This window comes from Pristiophorus japonicus, chromosome 5, assembly GCF_044704955.1.
Source record: "Pristiophorus japonicus isolate sPriJap1 chromosome 5, sPriJap1.hap1, whole genome shotgun sequence".
NCBI lineage: Eukaryota > Metazoa > Chordata > Chondrichthyes > Pristiophoridae > Pristiophorus > Pristiophorus japonicus.
In genome coordinates this window covers 173,603,297-173,622,653 of record NC_091981.1, presented here as the reverse complement: position 1 = coordinate 173,622,653, position 19,357 = coordinate 173,603,297, and the positions used below count along the sequence as shown (strand labels likewise).

The window sequence follows — 19,357 nt, the reverse complement described above, 5'->3', positions numbered from 1 at the left end:
TGTTCATACCAAACTCGCGTATCCTCCCAATCTATCTACCCCATCTCAGCCTTTTAGCATATCTTTCTATATCTTTTGAAAGCATCCAAGCTATTTGCCTCTATTTCTGTGAAGGAGAGTTCCACTAACCACTGTCTGTATAAAGAAATGTCTCCTTATTTTCCTATTGGATTTATTAGTAACTATCTTGTATTTATGGCCCCTAGTTTTGGATGCTCCCACAAGTGGAAACATTCTCTCCAAATCTACCCTGTCCAACCCCTTTATAAGCTTAAAGACCTCCATCAGGTCATCTCTAAGTAGGGTTGCCAATTACTCCAGGAGTCTCAGGAATTAAAGAATAATCTCCAGGACACTGCTACGAGCAACCCAGGAGAAAAATCTCGGGCAGTAAAACAAATGATGGTACCAAAACATTTTCTTTGCACTTTTTTGTTTACTCGTCGTAAAAATATTGGACATGGAAAAAAATGCTGTTTGACTGACTGTCAAGAATCATCCAATTGAGTAATGAAGAGTCTATTCGCTTTCCGATTGGCATAGGAAGGCTGTGCACCATGAGGATGGACAGGTTGGGTGACCAATGGCAAGACTGTGGGGGCGGGGTAGTTGGAGGCAGAAGGTCATGTGGTGAAATCTCCAGGAATACTTCCAACCAGAGTTGGCAACCCTACCTCTAAGTCTTTTCTTTTCTAAAAAAAAAGCCCTAACCTGTTCAATCTTTCCTGATGTTACAATGTTACAAGTCGGCACAAAATGAAAAGGAGGATACACTGCTGCAGGAGTTCATAAAAAGATTAATGCTAAGGCCTCAGTTGCAATGATGGGGGGTTTAATCTCACTAACATAGACTGGGACTTATAATGTGGACAATTTGCATGTGTGAGGGAGTTTATTAAAGTACTTCACAAATCATTTCTTGGACAGAAGGTGAGGGAACCCACAAGGGGGAGGCAGTATTAGATGTTCTACTAAATAATGAAGAGGAAATAATAGGCCAAGTTGAAGTAAGCGGACATTGAGGTCTAATGATCATAAAGGTATTGATTTTAAGGTTGAAATGAGAACCGAATAGTTTAAGTTGTATTTCAGGAGAGCAGACTTTGAAGAGATGAAATAATGCATGAAGGGAATAAAATTGTAAGAACTATTTCAAGGAAGAATAGAGAGAAAAAAATAGGAGTGTTGTAAGGGGATTTTTTCTTACATTGTAGAGGCCCAGAAATGAGTCGACGATAAAATAGGAGAGTAAAACCAATATGAATAAAAAGAGAAGATATTAGGTACAGAAATGTGGATGGAGCAGGATAGGGAGAGCTACAAAATCAAATGAAGGAATGACAAGAAACTAATTGGAGGCATGAAGAAGGAACATAAGTTAAATATGACAAAAAATATAAAGGACAATAATGAAGCATTCTTTAATTCTATTAGGGGCAAGAGAAAAATGAAGAAGATTGTTGGACCATTTATCAATGGCAGTATGGAGGTGGTATCTGAGATCAGGGAATTGCCAGAATTACTACGCCATTATTTTGTGACTTCTTCCCATTGGAAAAAGAGCAATTCCTGAGTCGAGAGAGAGGAGTATAAATGTGTTTGCTGAAACCAGATACTCTGAACCCAATTCCAAATCAGTACATCTACTATGCAAAACTGGCCATGATTCAGCATGTATTGACACTGTTTGGCAGTCTCATTCAGGATGACCAGTGTAGGAAATGAAAAATTCACAATGGTACAGTAGGGATGCTCTCCTGGGGTTAGAGCTAAGATAGGTTGCGCAGTTTAGAAGGAGTTTTACTTTTCATGGCTGTGGCATACCTAACCTGGAAGTACTTGATGCTGATACTGGTGCTTGAGTTTTCCACTTAGGCACTTGTTGGCCTGCAATTTTTAATCCATTAAAATGATGGAATGGAAAATTCCAGGCTGGTGAGCTCAGCAGAAAATCACAACCTAGTTGTTCAAAGTGTAAAAGTGTTTTGCTCTCCATACCTGATATTTTGCACCTTCAGGAACCCCTTTCCCCCTGCCCACTCAACTTGACAAAAGGGCTCAAAAATATAAACTTATTTATCTCTTGGCTGTTCCTTCCACACCTCCATTTATTGGTGCCGTATGGCTATAAACTAGCTACTGCAAGTACTTAGCAAAATGGATGGAAAGTTGGTGTTCAGCTTAGAGCCATCAATGGAGTGGTGGTTTTCAATACTGTCCTTAATGTATTGCATATGTAGTGAATTCCATTGTAATATTCTGCGGTCCTATTCGCAATGTGATATTCTGCAAGGTTGTACACTGCCAATACAAATCTTCTGAGATTCTTTGTGGTAACAAAGCAGTGAAAAAACTTTGATGAGTGAGGGTGGTTATTGCAATGTGTAATTCATTCTCGAACACCCAGTATACTCTATGCACTCCAGTTCCTAGTGTCAATAAAATTGTTAAATTGTAATGTTGCTGCATTGAAATGTTTATATCATAAGAAATGTGACATATTTATGTCCAACTACTGATCTTGTAAATATTTTTCATAGCTTGTAGTGACACCTCTTCCCTGTATTGAAGTTGCTTAAGCCTGCAGTGCCCACATTTTTTTATTTTTAAGCTTATTGTGAACCTATGTTACTTAGCATAAAAAGAGTTTGTATAAGTTTCCACATGTTTTAGAGATACTGTGAAAAGTCTTGATCCGTATAAGATTATATTGTTAAAATTATGACCTAAAACAAGAGAGCATTGAGTGTCTATTAGAAAGAGTATTGTCCTCAGTTGAAATGAACTAATACTTTTACATGTGACTCAGACATTTTTTTGGTATAGAAATTAACCAGTTCTGTTTCTCAACAGGGTCCCAACCTTCCTCCAAAGTATCGGGTGAAATCATTTCTCACACCAGGACGCTCAATGGAAAGTCTGGTGGATGAACATCTGTATAGCAAAGTTAAGAATGCCCTGACTGATCTTCTTGGAGCGAGGAATTACTTTGCCTCCCGTGTACTGACACCATATGGCTATACATTAGGTACTGCAAGTATCTGCCATATTTTTTGGAAACTAGATGTTCAGCATAGAACGTGTTATTCGTGCATTTGTGTAAGATTCTGCTTTCTGCACTTCCAGCACTTCATCATCATCATCATCATAGGCAGTCCCTCAGAATCGAGGAAGACTTGCTTCCACTCATAGGGCCCAAGTTTCCACATGATTTGCGCCTGATTTTTAGGAGCAACTGGTGAAAAACGGACTATCTTAGAAATCGCAATTCTCCACATTTTTTTTTCTGCAGTTCTAGTCAGGTAGAACAGTTCTACTTTGGAACAGAATTTTTTCTTCAAAAGGGGGCGTGTCCGGCCACTGACGCCTGATTTGAAAGTTTCCACAGTGAAAACGTACTCCAAACTAAAGTAGAATGGAGCAAGTGAAGATTTTTGTAGAACTGAAAAAACCTGTTCCACACATTAAAAAATCAGGCGCAGGTTACAAATCAGGCGTCCAGAACGAGGTGGGGGGGGAAGGGGAAGGGAACTCATTAAATTCTACAATCAATCCTTATTTATACTTATACAAATATTATACAAATAAATCCAACCTGAATAAACATTTATAAGCAAAAAAAAGATTAAATAAACCATCTTCCTACCTGTGTGAAAGTGCTTCAGCCAGGAAGAATGGTGCAGCAAGCCTCACAAAACGAGGGAGCCGACCGAACGCGGGACGGGTGGGGGGGGAGAGAGAGGAGGGAGCCGACCGAACGCGGGGGGGGGGAGGAGGGAGGGAGCCGACCGAACGCGGGCGGGAGGGAGGGAGCCGACCGAACGCGGGCGGGAGGGAGGGAGCCGACCGAACGCGGGGGTGGGGGGGGGGAGGGAATGGAGCCGTTCCAGACGGCTGGCAGGAAAGAGAGAAGGCTGCAGGAAGCCTCAGAAATTGAGGAGCCATTTCCCGACGGCAAAAGGGGGAGGTCGTCGGGAAACGGCTGCCTCAACTTTCTGAGGCTTCCTGCACCCTTCTCACTGCTACAAGAAGCCTCTGTGCTGATGGCAATGTACTTTTATTAAAAAATGTTAAAAAACTAAACAGCTACAAAGAACTACAAAGAACTACAAAAATGGCCGAGTGCCAATGTTCTTTTCACACTGAGCATGCGCGAACGCTCCAATGCGCACGTGCAGCGTTGCGGGCAGGAAAAAAACTAATTTAAATAGTACCCGCCCCCTCCCACTTACAAAATCGGCGCGAGTGTAGGCTCCGCCCCCCTGGGCGCCGCGCCAAGCAGACAAGGAGCTGCAAAGCGCTCCAGAATCGCTCGGTTTTTTTCCGGCTCGGAGGGGCGCCCGTTTTTTATCATGTGGAAACTTGGGCCCTTAGAATGAGTCCTTAGGTGGCTGAACAGTCCAATACGAGAGCCACAGTCCCTGCCACAGATGGGACAGACAGTCGTTGAGGGTAAGGGAGGGTGGGACAAGTTTGCCGCGCGTTCCTTCTGCTACCTACGCTTGTTTTCTGCATGCACTCGGCGATGAGACTCGAGGCGCTCAGCGCCCTCCCAGATGCATTTCCTCCACTCAGGGTGGTCTTTGGCCAGGGACTCTCGGGTGTCGGTGGGGATGCCGCACTTTATCAGGGAGGCTTTGAGAGTGTCCTTGTAACATTTCCTCTGTCCACCCTTAGCTCCTTTTCCATGAAGGAGTTCCGAGTAGAGCGCTTGCTTTGGGAGTCTTGTGTCAGGCATGCAGACAATGTGGCCTGCCCAGCGGAGCTGATCAAGTGTGGTCAGTGCTTCAATGCTGGGGATGTTGGCCTAGTCGAGGACGCTAATGTTGGTGCATCTGTCCTCCCAGGGGATTTGTAGGGTCTTGCGAAGGCATCGTTGATGGTATGTCATAGAAACATAAAAAATAGGTGCAGGAGTAGGCCATTCGGCCCTTCGAGCCCGCACCACCATTCAGTAAGATCATGGCTGATCATTCTCTCAGTACCCCTTTCCCGCTTTCTCTCCATACACCTTGATCCCTTTAGCCACAAGGGCCATATCTAACTCCCTCTTGAATATATCCAATGAACTGGCATCAACAACTCTCTGCGGCAGGGAATTCCACAGGTTAACAACTCTCTGAGTGAAGAAGTTTCTCCTCATCTCAGTCCTAAATGGCCTACCCCTTATCCTAAGACTGTATCCCCTGGTTCTGGACTTCCCCAACATCAGGAACATTCTTCCCGCATCTAACCTGTCCAGTCCCATCAGAATTTTATACGTTTCTATGAGATCCCCTCTCATCCTTCTAAACTCCGGTGTATAAAGGCCCAGTTGATCCAGTCTCTCCTCATATGTCAGTCCAGCCATTCCTAGAATCAGTTTGGTGAACCTTCGCTGCACTCCCTCAATAGCAAGAATGTCCTTCCTCAGATTAGGAGACCAAAACTAAACACAATATTCCAGGTGAGGTCTCACCAAGGCCCTGTACAATTGCAGTAAGACCTCCCTGCTCCTATACTCAAATCCCCTAGCTATAAAAGCCAACATACCATTTGCCTTCTTCACCACCTGCTGTACCTGCATGCCAACTTTCAATGACTGATGAACCATGACACCCACGTCTCGTTGCAGCTCCCCTTTTCCTAATCTGCCACCATTCAGATAATATTCTGCCTTTGTGTTTTTGCCCCCAAAGTGTATAACCTCACATTTATCCACATTATACTGCATCTGCCATGTATTTGTCCACTCACCTAACCTGTCCAAGTCACCCTGCAGCCTCTGAGCGTTCTCCTCACAGCTCACACCGCCACCCAGTTTAGTGTCATCTGCAAACTTGGAGATATTGCACTCAATTCCTTCATCTAAATCATTTAATGTATATTGTAAAGAGCTAGGGTCCCAGCACTGAGCCCTGCGGCACTCCACTAGTCATTGCCTGCCATTCTGAAAAGGACCCATTTATCCCTCCTCTATCTGCCAACCAGTTCTCTATCCACGTCAGTACATTATCCTCAGTACCATGTGCTTTGATTTTGCACATCAATCTCTTGTGTGGGACCTTGTCAAAAGCCTTTTGAAAGTCCAAATACACCACATCCACTGGTTCTCCCTTGTCCACTCTGCTACTTACATCCTCAAAAAACTCCAGAAGATTCGTCAAGTATGATTTCCCTTTCACAAATCCATGCTGACTTGGACCAATTCTGTCACTGCTTTTCAAATGCGCTGCTATTTCATCCTTAATAATTGATTCCAACATTTTCCCCAGTACTGATGTCAGGCTAACCGGTCTATAATTACCCATTTTCTCTTTCCCTCCTTTTTAAAAAAAAAAGTGGGGTTATATTAGCTACCCTCCAGTCCATAGGAACTGATCCAGAGTCAATACATTATTGGAAAATGATCACCAATGCATCCACTATTTCTGGGGCCACTTCCTTAAGTACTCTGGGATGCAGACTATCAGGCCCCGGGGATTTATCGGCCTTCAATCCCATCAATTTCCCTAACACAATTCTCCAGTGACTTGAGGTGTCTACTGTACATGATTTATGCCTCTGAACTATACAGGAGGGTGGGTGTTACTACAGCACTGTAGACCATGAGCTTGGTGGTAGATTTGAGGACCTGGTCTTCAAACACTCTTTTCCTCAGGCGGCCGAAGGTTGCACTGACGCACTGGAGGCGGTGTTGAATCTCCTCACTAATGTCTGCTTTTGTTGATGAGAGGTATGGGAAATGGTCTACGCTGTCCAGGGCCGCACAGTAGATCTTGATGACGGGGGGGGCGGCGGGGGGCAGTGCTGTGTGGCGAGGGCAGGAGGACCTTTGTCTTACGGATGTTTAGTGTAAGGCCTATGCTTTCGTATGCCTCGACTATATCCTGGAGTTCAGCCTCTGAATGTGCGCAGACGCAGGCGTCGTCCGCGTACTGTAGCTCGATGACAGAGGTTGGGGTGGTCTTGGACCTGGCCTGGACGCGGTGAAGGTTAAACATCTTCCCACTGGTTCTGTAGTTTAGTTCCACTCCAGCGGGGAGCTTGTTGACTGTGAGATGGAGCATGGCAGCGAGGAAAGATTGAGAAGAGGGTTGGAGCAATGACGCAGCTCCGTTTGACCCCGGTCCGGACGTGGATTGGGTCTGTAATGAATCCATTGGTAAGGATCATGGCCTGCATGTCGTCGTGGAGCAGACAAAGGATGTTACATAGAAACATAGAAAATAGGTGCAGGAGTAGGCCATTCGGCCCTTCTAGCCTGCACTGCCATTCAATGAGTTCATGGCTGAACATTCAACTTCAGTACCCCATTCCTGCTTTCTCGCCATACCCCTTGATCCCCCTAGTAGTAAGGACCTCATCTAACTCCTTTTTGAATATATTTAGTGAATTGGCCTCAACAACTTTCTGTGGTAGAGAATTCCACAGGTTCACCACTCTCTGGGTGAAGAAGTTCCTCTGCATCTCGGTCCTAAATGGCTTACCCCTTATCCTTAGACTGTGACCTCTGGTTCTGGACTTCCCCAACATTGGGAACATTCTTCCTGCATCTAACCTGTCTAACCCCGTCAGAATTTAAAATGTTTCTATGAGGTCCCCTCTCATTCTTCTGAACTCCAGTGAATACAAGCCCAGTTGATCCAGTCTTTCTTGATAGGTCAGTCCCGCCATCCCGGGAATCAGTCTGGTGAACCTTCGCTGCACTCCCTCAATAGCAAGAATGTCCTTCCTCAGGTTAGGAGACCAAAACTGTACACAATACTCCAGGTGTGGCCTCACCAATGCCCTGTACAACTGTAGCAACACCTCCCTGCCCCTGTACTCAAATCCCCTTGCTATGAAGGCCAACATGCCATTTGCTTTCTTAACCGCCTGCTGCACCTGCATGCCAACCTTCAATGACTGATGTACCATGACACCCAGGTCTCTTTGCACCTCCCCTTTTCCTAATCTGTCACCATTCAGATAATAGTCTGTCTCTCTGTTTTTATACCAAAGTGGATAACCTCACATTTATCCACATTATACTTCATCTGCCATGCATTTGCCCACTCACCTAACCTATCCAAGTCGCTCTGCAGCCTCACAGCATCCTCCTCACAGCTCACACTGCCACCCAACTTAGTGTCATCCGCAAATTTGGAGATACTACATTTAATCCCCTCATCTAAATCATTAATGTACAGTGTAAACAGCTGGGGCCCCAGCACAGAACCTTGCGGTACCCCACTAGTCACTGCCTGCCATTCTGAAAAGTACCCATTTACTCCTACTCTTTGCTTCCTGTCTGACAACCAGTTCTCAATCCATGTCAGTACACTACCCCCAATCCCATGTGCTCTAACTTTGCACATCAATCTCTTGTGTGGGACCTTGTCGAACGCCTTCTGAAAGTCCAAATATACCACATCAACTGGTTCTCCCTTATCCACTCTACTGGAAACATCCTCAAAAAATTCCAGAAGATTTGTCAAGCATGATTTCCCTTTCACAAATCCATGCTGACTTGGACCTATTATGTCACCTCTTTCCAAATGCACTGCTATGACATCCTTAATAATTGATTCCATCATTTTACCCACTACCGATGTCAGGCTGACCGGTCTATAATTCCCTGTTTTCTCTCTCCCTCCTTTTTTAAAAAGTGGGGTTACATTGGCTACCCTCCACTCCATAGGAACTGATCCAGAGTCAATGGAATGTTGGAAAATGACTGTCAACGCATCCACTATTTCCAAGGCCACCTCCTTAAGTACTCTGGAATGCAGTCCATCAGGCCCTGGGGATTTATCGGCCTTCAATCCCATCAATTTCCCCAACACAATTTCCCGGCTAATAAGGATTTCCCTCAGTTCCTCCTCCTTACTAGACCCCCCGACCCCTTTTATAACCGGAAGGTTGTTCGTGTCCTCCTTCGTGAATACCGAACCAAAGTACTTGTTCAATTGGTCCGCCATTTCTTTGTTCCCCGTTATGACTTCCCCTGATTCTGACTGCAGAGGACCTACGTTTGTCTTTACTAACCTTTTTCTCTTTACATATCTATAGAAACTTTTGCAATCCGTCTTAATGTTCCCTGCAAGCTTCTTCTCATACTCCATTTTCCCTGCCCTAATCAAACCCTTTGTCCTCCTCTGCTGAGTTCTAAATTTCTCCCAGTTCCCAGGTTCGCTGCTATTTCTGGCCAATTTGTATGCCACTTCCTTGGCTTTAATACTATCCCTGATTTCCCTTGATAGCCACGGTTGAGCCAACTTCCCTTTTTTATTTTTATGCCAGACAGGAATGTACAATTGTTGTAGTTCATCCATGCGGTCTCTAAATGTCTGCCATTGCCCATCCACAGTCAACCCCTTAAGTATCATTCGCCAATCCATCCCAGCCAATTCACGCCTCATACCTTCAAAGTTAGCCTTCTTTAAGTTCTGGACCATGGTCTCTGAATTAACTGTTTCATTCTCCATCCCAATGCAGAATTCCACCATATTATGGTCACTCTTCCCCAAGGGGCCTCGCACAACGAGATTGCTAATTAATCCTCTCTCATTACATAACACCCAGTCTAAGATGGCCTCCCCCCTAGTTGGTTCCTCGACATATTGGTCTAAAAAACCATCCCTTATGCACTCCAGAAAATCCTCCTCCACCGTATTGCTTCCAGTTTGGTTAGCCCAATCTATGTGCATATTAAAGTCACCCATTATAACTGCTGCACCTTTATTGCACGCACCCCTAATTTCCTGTTTGATGCCCTCCCCAACATCACTACTACTGTTTGGAGGTCTGTACACAACTCCCACTAACGTTTTTTGCCCTTTGGTGTTCTGCAGCTCTACCCATATAGATTCCACATCATCCAAGCTAATGTCCTTCCTAACTATTGCCTTAATCTCCTCCTTAACCAGCAATGCTACCCCACCTCCTTTTCCTTTTATTCTATCCTTCCTGAATGTTGAATACCCCTGGATGTTGAGTTCCGAGCCCTGATCATCCTGGAGCCACGTCTCCGTAATCCCAATCACATCATATTTGTTGACATCTATTTGCACAATTAATTCATCCACCTTATTGCGGATACTCCTTGCATTAAGACACAAAGCCTTTAGGCTTGTTTTTTTAACACCCTCTGTCCTTTTAGAATTTTGCTGTACAATAGCCCTTTTTGTTCTTTGCCTTGGGTTTCTCTGCCTTCCACTTTTCCTCATCTCCTTTCTGTCTTTTGTTTTTGCCTCCTTTTTGTTTCCCTCTGTCTCCCTGCATTGGTTCCCATCCCCCTGCCATATTAGTTTAACGAACTTTTGGGGGCAACCGAAACGGAGGAGGACGCTCCATAGACCCTCGCGGTTGAGAGTGTCGAAGGCCATGTGTAAGGTCGAAGAAGGCCATGTATAAGGGTTGGCGCTGTTCCCTGCATTTTTTCTGCAGCTGTCGCGCTGAAAAGATCATGTCTATTGTGCCCCGTAGGGGACGAAAGCTGAACTATGACTCCGGGAGGAGCTCCTCGGCCACAGCGAGAAGACGGTTGAGGAGGACTCTCGCGACAACTTTCCCAGTGGCTGATAGCAGGGAGATTCCCCTTTTTTAAAGATGGCCATGATCATTGCATCTCTGAGATCCCCCAGCATGCTCTCCTCCCTCCAGATGAGAGAGATGAGGTCATGTGTCTGCGCCAACAGCGTCTCTCTGCCATACTTTAGCGCCTCAGCAGGGATTCCATCCGTTCCCGTAGCCTTGTTGTTCTTGAGCTGTTTTATGGCTTTTCCTACCTCGTGCAATGTTGGGATTTCACTGAGGTGGTGGCTGGTCACATGCTGCGGGATGGAGTCGAAAACACTCTAGTCAAAGGCAGAGTCTCTATTGAGGAGATCTTCGAAGTGCTCCTTCCAGCGGGCCCTGACTGCCTCGATGTCCTTAATGAGTGTTTCCACGTTCTTGGCCAGCAGTGGGGTGGGACCTTGGGAGTTTGGACCGTAGGTTGCCTTGACTGTGAAGAAGAATCCTCGCACATCATGGTTGACGGCCAGTTGTTGCATCTCCTGTGCTTTCTCCATCCACCACCTGTTCTTTAGGTCCCAGGTTTTTTGTTGGACCTCGGCCTTGAGCTGCCTGTAATGTTGCTTTGCTGCTCCCGAGTTGGATTGTTGCTTAAGGCTCAAATGATCTGTGCTTGCGATCTATTAGTTCTTGATCTCCTGATCATTCTCATCAAACCAGTCCTGGTGTTTTCTGGTTGAGTGACCAAGTGTCTCATCGCAGGCACTGGTTATAGAGGCCTGGAGAGCAGACCAAGCGCTGTGAGCATTCTGCATCTCGGGGTCATCAAGGCACGCCAGGTTAGCTGTGAGGCGCTGGCTGTATAGGGCTCCCTTAGCCGGGTCTTTAAGTGCCCTGGCATTGACTTTTTTGCGGCAATGCTTCTGCTGTCCACTCCACTTTGGGGCTATGTTGATGTCGATGATGGATCGCATTAGGCGGTGGTCCATCCAGCAGTCATCAGCTCCTGTCATGGCGCAGGTGATGCGCACATCCTTGCGATCCCTGGCTAGGACGATGACATAGTCGAGCAGGTGCCAGTGTTTGGAGCGAGGGTGTTGCCACGATGCCTTGTATTTGTCCCTCTGGCAGAACAAGGTGTTGGTGATGAGAAGTTCATGTTCTAGACGTTTTGTCAGGCACTTATAAATCATATCCTCATACAACTATCTTTCAGAAAAGCGGTCTGCTACCCCCTTCTCCTTGTCTAAATGGTGTCTTGGATAATAGTTTATTTTTAAAACTCTGTTAGGAAATAATTGAATATTTTTCTTGTGTGCAAATATCCAAAAAACGATCATGAATGTAAGGGTCAGTTGCCCCCATTTGTCTGAAAAAATGTTTTTTTGTGGTGAATTCAATATTAAGATATGGCCTTCAATAATGTTAGCTTTTTATTGATAAAGCGATTCAGTGTTCTTGAAATAAAAATACAGGATGTTTTCTCCATTTTGTCTTTTAGTTGGTGCTGTACCTATAATTGTATGCAAGCCAAGAGGATGGGCAGGTGACCTACTCCCATGCCTCTGCAATACAGCTCTGTAACCAGTTAGAAATAGATTTCAGAGTGTGGTGATTACCCACCCCCCCCCCCCTCCACTCCTATTTCCTTGCTTTGGGAAAGTGTTTAGCCTCTGCTCAGTGGCTGTCCTTTACTAACTATATGGGAGCTTAACAACACATTCCCACATGCTATGTAGATCCAATGTATTGCACCACTACATTGCCTCTTAATATTGTATTGACCGGCCTTATAGAACAAGCTTGCAACTTGGTTTTAGTTTTACTTTTTCAGGGATAAAAATAAATCTATTCCACTTTCAGATGCTGAGATTAAACTGGATGAAGAAGGATATGTGCTTCCTGCCTCCCGGCGTGAAGAAGTATTCAGGAGGTGAGAATGTTGATTAGAATGAATTGATGAGGCTGTTGTCCATCAGGGAAATGTTATTATTTAACAGTCAGAATGCAGCGATGTAGGTGACATAACAATAGGGTACAAATGGGGAAAACTGCAACAAGGATAAGGTCTGTTTTGAGTTTCCATTACCAAAATGCCAGCAGTGATGACTTGGATGAATGTGTGAAATTTTGTTGCTGATGTGCACAACTTGGAGATTGACAAATGCCTCGAATTTCCGTGGGGGTTCTCCCGATTGTCCACTGTGGAAGATTGGCAGAAACACCATAAATGGCATTTACACCATTTCTTCAGGGTCGCTGACGAGCAGAGCACCCGGAGAAATTCTACCCCATAGTGTTGAGATGCAACTAGAGTAGTTCTTGTCATCTTGGTATAAACATGGGCGACTGGCTTAAGTATTATCATTTCTTGTGCTTATAACCTCTGAAAATCTAGGTGTATCTGAGTAGGCTATGTTTACCAAGTTCACTGGTCTGCAGGTCTTTGGATTGCACTGATCAGTTGTATTGATGTCCAAGAGATGGGTTTTCTCTGTAATCTGTTTAACAGCACCACAGCATTTCATCCATGTGATTTAGAAAATTTAGTTTGTTAGATTGCCTGGAAAAGCTAGTGGAAGAATGGCAGTGTTGCTAAAGGTATGTTTGCATCAGCCTGAATCACAATTCTCATTACCAAACTAACAGGCTGAATGCAAGTCAAGTGGGTTTACATCCCATAGCAAAGATACATAACCAATATCAGTTGATCTCGCTCCATAGTGTTATCGATTAGTTCCTTTCATTGTTGAAAAGAATACACTATTTGTCCTCCTGCCTAGTTCTGTCTATATTGGTCTGCAATTATTGATTGCTGCTCACCTTTCAGATGCAGAGTTAACTCTGTAGAGGATGGTGTCATCAGCAATAATGACATTTCAAATAGAAACATCAGGTTGTCAATGAAGATGATTGGTACAAATGTCTTTTCATTCCCAAGAAGGATAAAAAGGACAGTGGATGAGGATTTAAACTAGTAAAGTGGGGGAAAGGAAATTGAAAGATCATACTTGAGGGATTTCACCCAACCCAATTCTCAGCTGGTCTAGAATATGAGCTGGTAAATGGAACATGTTTTCAGATTTATTTTGTTGGGCATATCACAAGATGCAAGTTAGATCTCAATTTGGTAATGGCAAGTGACCCAATGGAAGTAAAGCAAACTTTACAAAACCTGTAAGGAGAAAAGTGAGGGAAACCACTGGGAAAAATAAACAAATTTCAACAAAATTTTTTTTTTAAAACATCAAAGAGGGAACTAGAAATAAGCATAGCTGCAGAAGCCAAATACAACAGTAAAAAATTCTTCCAGATAATAACAAGGGTAGTCAAAGAAGAGTTGGGATCCTTAAAGGATGTAGATGGGTTTAAAACTAAGAGTGGCTTTCAAATCATTAAAATACAAAATGGTTACCTACTGGAAGTATTCACTCAAGAGGAAACTAACATCATGCCATCCCATCAGTGGAGTGTCTGCAACTAAATTTAATATCACTTGAAGAGGTCTTAAACAGACTTTAAAAAAAAATTGTGCTTTTTAATTACACCAGCGAACAATGCTCTGACTAATGTGTATACATTTAGTATAGATATCGATTTCATTTTAAAAACCGATAAATCCCAAGGGACAGACAGTATATATCTGAAGGTGCTAATCCAGATTGGAGATGAAAGGGCAGAATTTCATTATGCATGGGTGTAAAGGATGGGTACAGTATAGAGAAAAATTGAATGGGACGACTGCAAATTGAAATGGAACCCATTAATTTAGATGGGTGAAAAGACAAGTACACTCTGTTACATGTGTGCTCTTTGCCTGATTTTCTGGAGCTGTGCCCAGGTGATGCTTTATACCCAAGCAAAAGAAGAAGAAAAATGTCCCAAAATCTACAAAGTACAAGTAGTCTTTAAAGTGTCACCAAAGAGTGAACTGTCAATAAGCCAATGTGGTACCTATTTTCAAAGCTCTATGATGCAGTAACCTGGAATTCCAGAAAGCATCTCGCTGTCTCATTGAAAGGTGTGAAGTTGCTGTATTTGCACGATATGAACTAAACTCGCCACAAAATCAAGTCATTTTTTATAATGATGTGATCGGTGTTAATTACTGCCAATCAAACTCAGACACTGAAATTTAACTATTGGCCAGAAAAAGCAGCAAACCTGAGGACTGGGAGAAATTTAGAATACAGCAGAGGAGGACAAGGGGTCTAATTAGGAGGGGGAAAATAAAGTATGAGAGGAAGCTTGCAGGGAACATAAAAACTGACTGCAAAAACTTCTATAGCTATGTGAAGAGAAAAAGATTAGTGAAGACAAATGTAGGTCCCTTGCAGTCAGATTCAGGTGAATTCAGGGGAACAAAGAAATGGTAGACCAGTTGAACAAATACTTTGGTTCTGTCTTCACAAAGGAAGACACAAATAACCTTCCGGAAATACTAGGGGACCGAGGGTCTAATGAGAAGGAGGAACTGAAGGAAATCCTTTAGGCGTGAAATTATGTTAGGAAAATTGATGGGATTGAAGGCCGATAAATCTCCGGGGCCTGATAGTCTGCATCCTAGAGTACTTAAGGAAGTGGCCCTAGAAATAGTGGATGCATTGGTGATCATATTCCAACAGTCTATTGACTCTGGATCAGTTCCTATGGACTGGAGGGTAGCTAATGTAATCCCACTTTTTTAAAAAGGAGAGAAAGAGAAAACGGGTAATTATAGACCGGTTAGCCTGACATCCGAAGTGGGAAAAATGTTGGAATCAATTATTAAAGATGAAATAGCAGCGCATTTGGAAAGCAGTGACAGGATCGGTCCAAGTCAGCATGGATTTATGAAAGGGAAATCATGCTTGACAAATCTTCTGGAATTTTTTGAGGATGTGACTAGTAGAGTGGACAAGGGAGAACCAGTGGATGTGGTGTATTTGGACTTTCAAAAGGCTTTTGACAAGGTCCCCACACGAGATTGGTGTGCAAAATTAAAGCACATGGTATGGGCATAATGTACTGACGTGGATAGAGAACTGGTTGGCAGAGAGTCGGGATAAACGGGTCCTTTTCAGACGGCAGGCAGTAACTAGTGGGGTGCCGCAGGGCTCAGTGCTGGGACACCAGCTAATTACAATATACGTTAATGATTTTGATGAAGGAATTGAGTGTAATATCTCCAAGTTTGCAGATGACACTAAACTGGGTGGTGGTGTGAGCTGTGAGGAGGACGGTCAGAGGCTGCAGGGTGACTTGGACAGGTTAGGTGAGTGGGCAAATGCATGGCAGATGCAGTATAATGTGGATAAATGTGAGGTTATACACTTTGGGGGGCAAAAACACAAGCAGAATATTATCTGAATGGCGGCAGATTAGAAAATGGGGAGATGCAACGAGACCTGGGTGTCATGGTTCATCAGTCATTGAAAGTTGGCATGCAGCTACAGCAGGCGGTGAAGAAGGCAAAGTTGGCCTTCATAGCTAGGGGATTTGAGTATAGGAGCAGGGAGGTCTTACTGCAGTTGTACAGGCCTTGGTGAGGCCTCACCAGGAATAGTGTGTTCAGTTTTGGTCTCCAAATCTGAGGGAAGGACGTTCTTGCGGTTGAGGGAGTGCAGCGAAGGTTCACCAGACTGACTCCCGGGATGGCAGGACTGACATATGAGGAGAGACTGGATGAGAGGGGATCTCAGAGACATATAAAATTCTGACGGGACTGGACAGGTTAGATGCGGGAAGAATGTTCCCGATGTTGGGGAAGTCCAGAACCAGGGGACACTAAGGATAAGGGGTATGCCATTTAGGACTGAGATGAGGAGAAACTTCTTCACTCAAGAGTTGTTAACCTGTGGAATTCTCTACTGCAGAGAGTTGTTGATGCCAATTCGTTGGATATATTCAAGAGGGAGTTAGATATGGCCCTTACAGCTAAAGGGATCAAGGGGTATGCAGAGAAAGCAGGAAAGAGGTACTGAGGTGAATGATCAGCTATGATCTTATTGAATGGTGATGCAGGCTCGAAGGGCCAAATGGCCTACTCCTGTACCTGTTTTCTATGTTTACAAGCATGCAGCTCAATTCCTTCAGGTATTGTGTTGATTTAAAAAGTGTAAGTTTAATTTTTTTTTTAGTTGCCTTTTGCTCTCTTTTCCTCTGTACCTGATTTGCCATTGAATTCACACTTCCTTCCCAATACTTGCGCTGGTTAAGGAGATATACAAGTTGCTTGGCCTGTTCACTCGGATCCTAGATGCCGTTTCCCTCGCTACAATCCCTCCATGATGTCCCACTTCTGACTCTGATTTTGTGCTATCCTACTCTATGTGCCACCTTAGCCCTGTTCTGTGAAACTACATCCCTTGACCCCCCTCCACCTTTAAAAACCTTAAAACGCAGCCGTGGAAAGGTGTTATGTTGTCGGCACTATATAAATGTAAGTTGTAATTGAATCCACATTTTGTGTACTAGTCATCATTTAATCTTTTTCAGAATAGCACTATGCATTGATGACCAGAGAAGGTTCTCTGTAAACAGTCATAACCTGCTTGGGAAAGAAACTATCAAACAGAGGCAACTGCGGCTGCTGGGGTACAATGTTGTACAGGTGAGCATACTAGTTGGATACGACAACTTGAGTGAACTGTAAATATCTCATCAAGTGAAAAAAAAATCTGGGACACATTCTTCAATATGGCTATAAAATGCTTTGTTGGCAGTAATTCCAACCTATCATAGATGGCCTGTGATTACAATTCGTGTCTGCACATGAAATCAGGCATGTATGCTTTTATTAAATCAATTACTTAAGCACTGTTAAGTATAATGTGAAAACCTGTAATTTGCTTTATCCAGATTCCATTCTACGCGTTTGAGAAGCTGCAGAGCCATGAGGAGATGGTAGAATACCTTCACAAGAAAATCTTTCCACACAGCTACAGACTTGCTTGGTGAAGAGCCATTTAACTTCCAGTCTGAAACCCACATTGCCAGCAGTAGACAATATACAATGATGCATTTCCTGCTGCAATATTTACCATTTTTAGTTTCTCGAATCTTATATAAATACAACTATTGTACTGAAACTAATGGAAACACAGAAGACTAAAAAATTTATTTTATGTGTAGTACCATTTAAAGTACTGAAATAATAGTTGTGTATTTTATAAATACCATTATATAGGGCCCAAGTTTCCACACGCGCCTAGAACAGTGCAGTCCCGACCTGGATGCCCGTTTTTCGCGCCACAAAGTGCGCCTAAAAAAATCCTCCGTATTCTCCACTTCCCTGCAGGTCCTCTGGCCCTCGGCGCAGCCAGCACGAGCTGTAGGGGGGCGGAGCCAGGTCCCTGCGCTGAAAACAGTGCCGGGACCTCTGCACATGCGCGCTACAGTGGGCACGCAAGTGCAGTAGCTCCAGGCGCGGAACTGTGTGGGAGGGGCCTGAAGCACGCAGCCCCTAGCCCTGGCTGAATGGCCTTACTGTGGCTGCATGAATAAGGCTCCTCCCACGGCCAGCTCCTGCTTCCCCCCCCCCCCCCCCCCCCCCAAACCAGACCCGACACCCGCTCCCCCCCCACCCCCCCCCCGCCTCCGGACCCGACCAGACACCCGCTCTCTTTCCCCCCCCCCCCCCCCCGATTGGACCCGACCTGCGATCCTGTTCCCGCTCCCCGCCTGGACCCGATCCGCGCTCCTGTTACCGCTCCCCGCCTGGACCCGACCCGCGCTCCTGTTCCCGCTCCCCGCCTGGACCCGACCCGCGCTCCTGTTCCCGCTCCCCGCCTGGACCCGACCCGTGCTCCTGTTTCCGCTCCGCCCGCCCCCCCCCCCCCCCCCCCCCCACCGGACTGGACCCGACCAGCGCTCCTGTTCCCGCTCCCCGACTCGCGCTCCCGCCCCCCCGCCCCAACCCGACTACCGGACTGGATCCGACCTGACCTCCCTCCCCCTCCCCTCCCCTCCCCTCTCCCTCCTCCCCCCTCCCGGAACCGAACCGAACCTCCCCAACACCACCTACCTGTAAATCTGGTGCAGGGGACGGGCCCTGCCCGAAGTCTGGGGCCGGCCCGTTCAGCCTTCGGTCCGGAAAGGCCTGCCTGAAGCACTTTCACACAGGTAGGAAGATGGTTTATTTAATCTTTTCTTTGCTTATAAATGTGTATTCAGTTTGGATTTATTTGTATAATATTTGTATAAGTATAAATAAGGATTTATTATAGAATTTAATGACTTCCCTCCCCCCCCACCTCGTTCTGGACGCCTAATTTGTAACCTGCGCCTGATTTTTTAATGTGTAGAACAGGTTTTTTCAGTTCTACAAAAATCTTCACTTGCTCCATTCTACTTTAGTTTGGAGTACGTTTTCACTGTGGAAACTTTCAAATCAGGCGTCAGTGGCCGGACACGCCCCCTTTTGAAGAAAAAATTCTGTTCCAAAGTAGAACTGTTCTACCTGACTAGAACTGCAGAAAAATAAAATGTGGAGAATTGCGATTTCTAAGATAGTCCGTTCTCCACCAGTTGTTCCTAAAAATCAGGCGCAAATCATGTGGAAACTTGGGCCCATAGAAACTACTGAAAAATTAAATCCAGTACTAAATGCACTTATTTGGAGGAAGGTACATTCTTGTACCACGGATTAATATGATTTATCTTTTAATGTCCAAAAACCTATGAAATTAAAGTTTTGGGCAGAAGAAATTAAGTTAAGAGGTGGTACAAGGTTGAGTACTGAAACCAAGATCTAGCCTGACTCCTGGATGGACCCATCTGTAACTACTTCATATACACAAATGCTATTGCATATTTTGGTGATTGTTAGAAATATTAATGCCTCACATTGATTGAACTTTATGGCCCGATTACACCAAACCTTCAATAGCTATATGCC

At 44.7% G+C, this 19,357-nt stretch overlaps 1 protein-coding gene across 2 annotated transcripts in view; it reads left to right on the top strand.

The window, feature by feature from the left end:
- The window catches only part of fastkd3 (FAST kinase domains 3), a 34,350-nt gene extending 16,354 nt beyond the window's left edge, over positions 1-17,996 (top strand). For both annotated transcript variants that reach the window (XM_070881097.1, XM_070881098.1), the window contains exons 4-7: positions 2,854-3,028; positions 12,343-12,412; positions 16,957-17,071; positions 17,320-17,996. In XM_070881097.1, coding sequence (XP_070737198.1) covers positions 2,854-3,028; positions 12,343-12,412; positions 16,957-17,071; positions 17,320-17,418 — 459 coding nt within the window. In that variant the 3' untranslated portion in view covers positions 17,419-17,996. The remainder of the gene's footprint in view (positions 1-2,853; positions 3,029-12,342; positions 12,413-16,956; positions 17,072-17,319) is intronic.
- Positions 17,997-19,357: the final 1,361 nt, after the last annotated feature.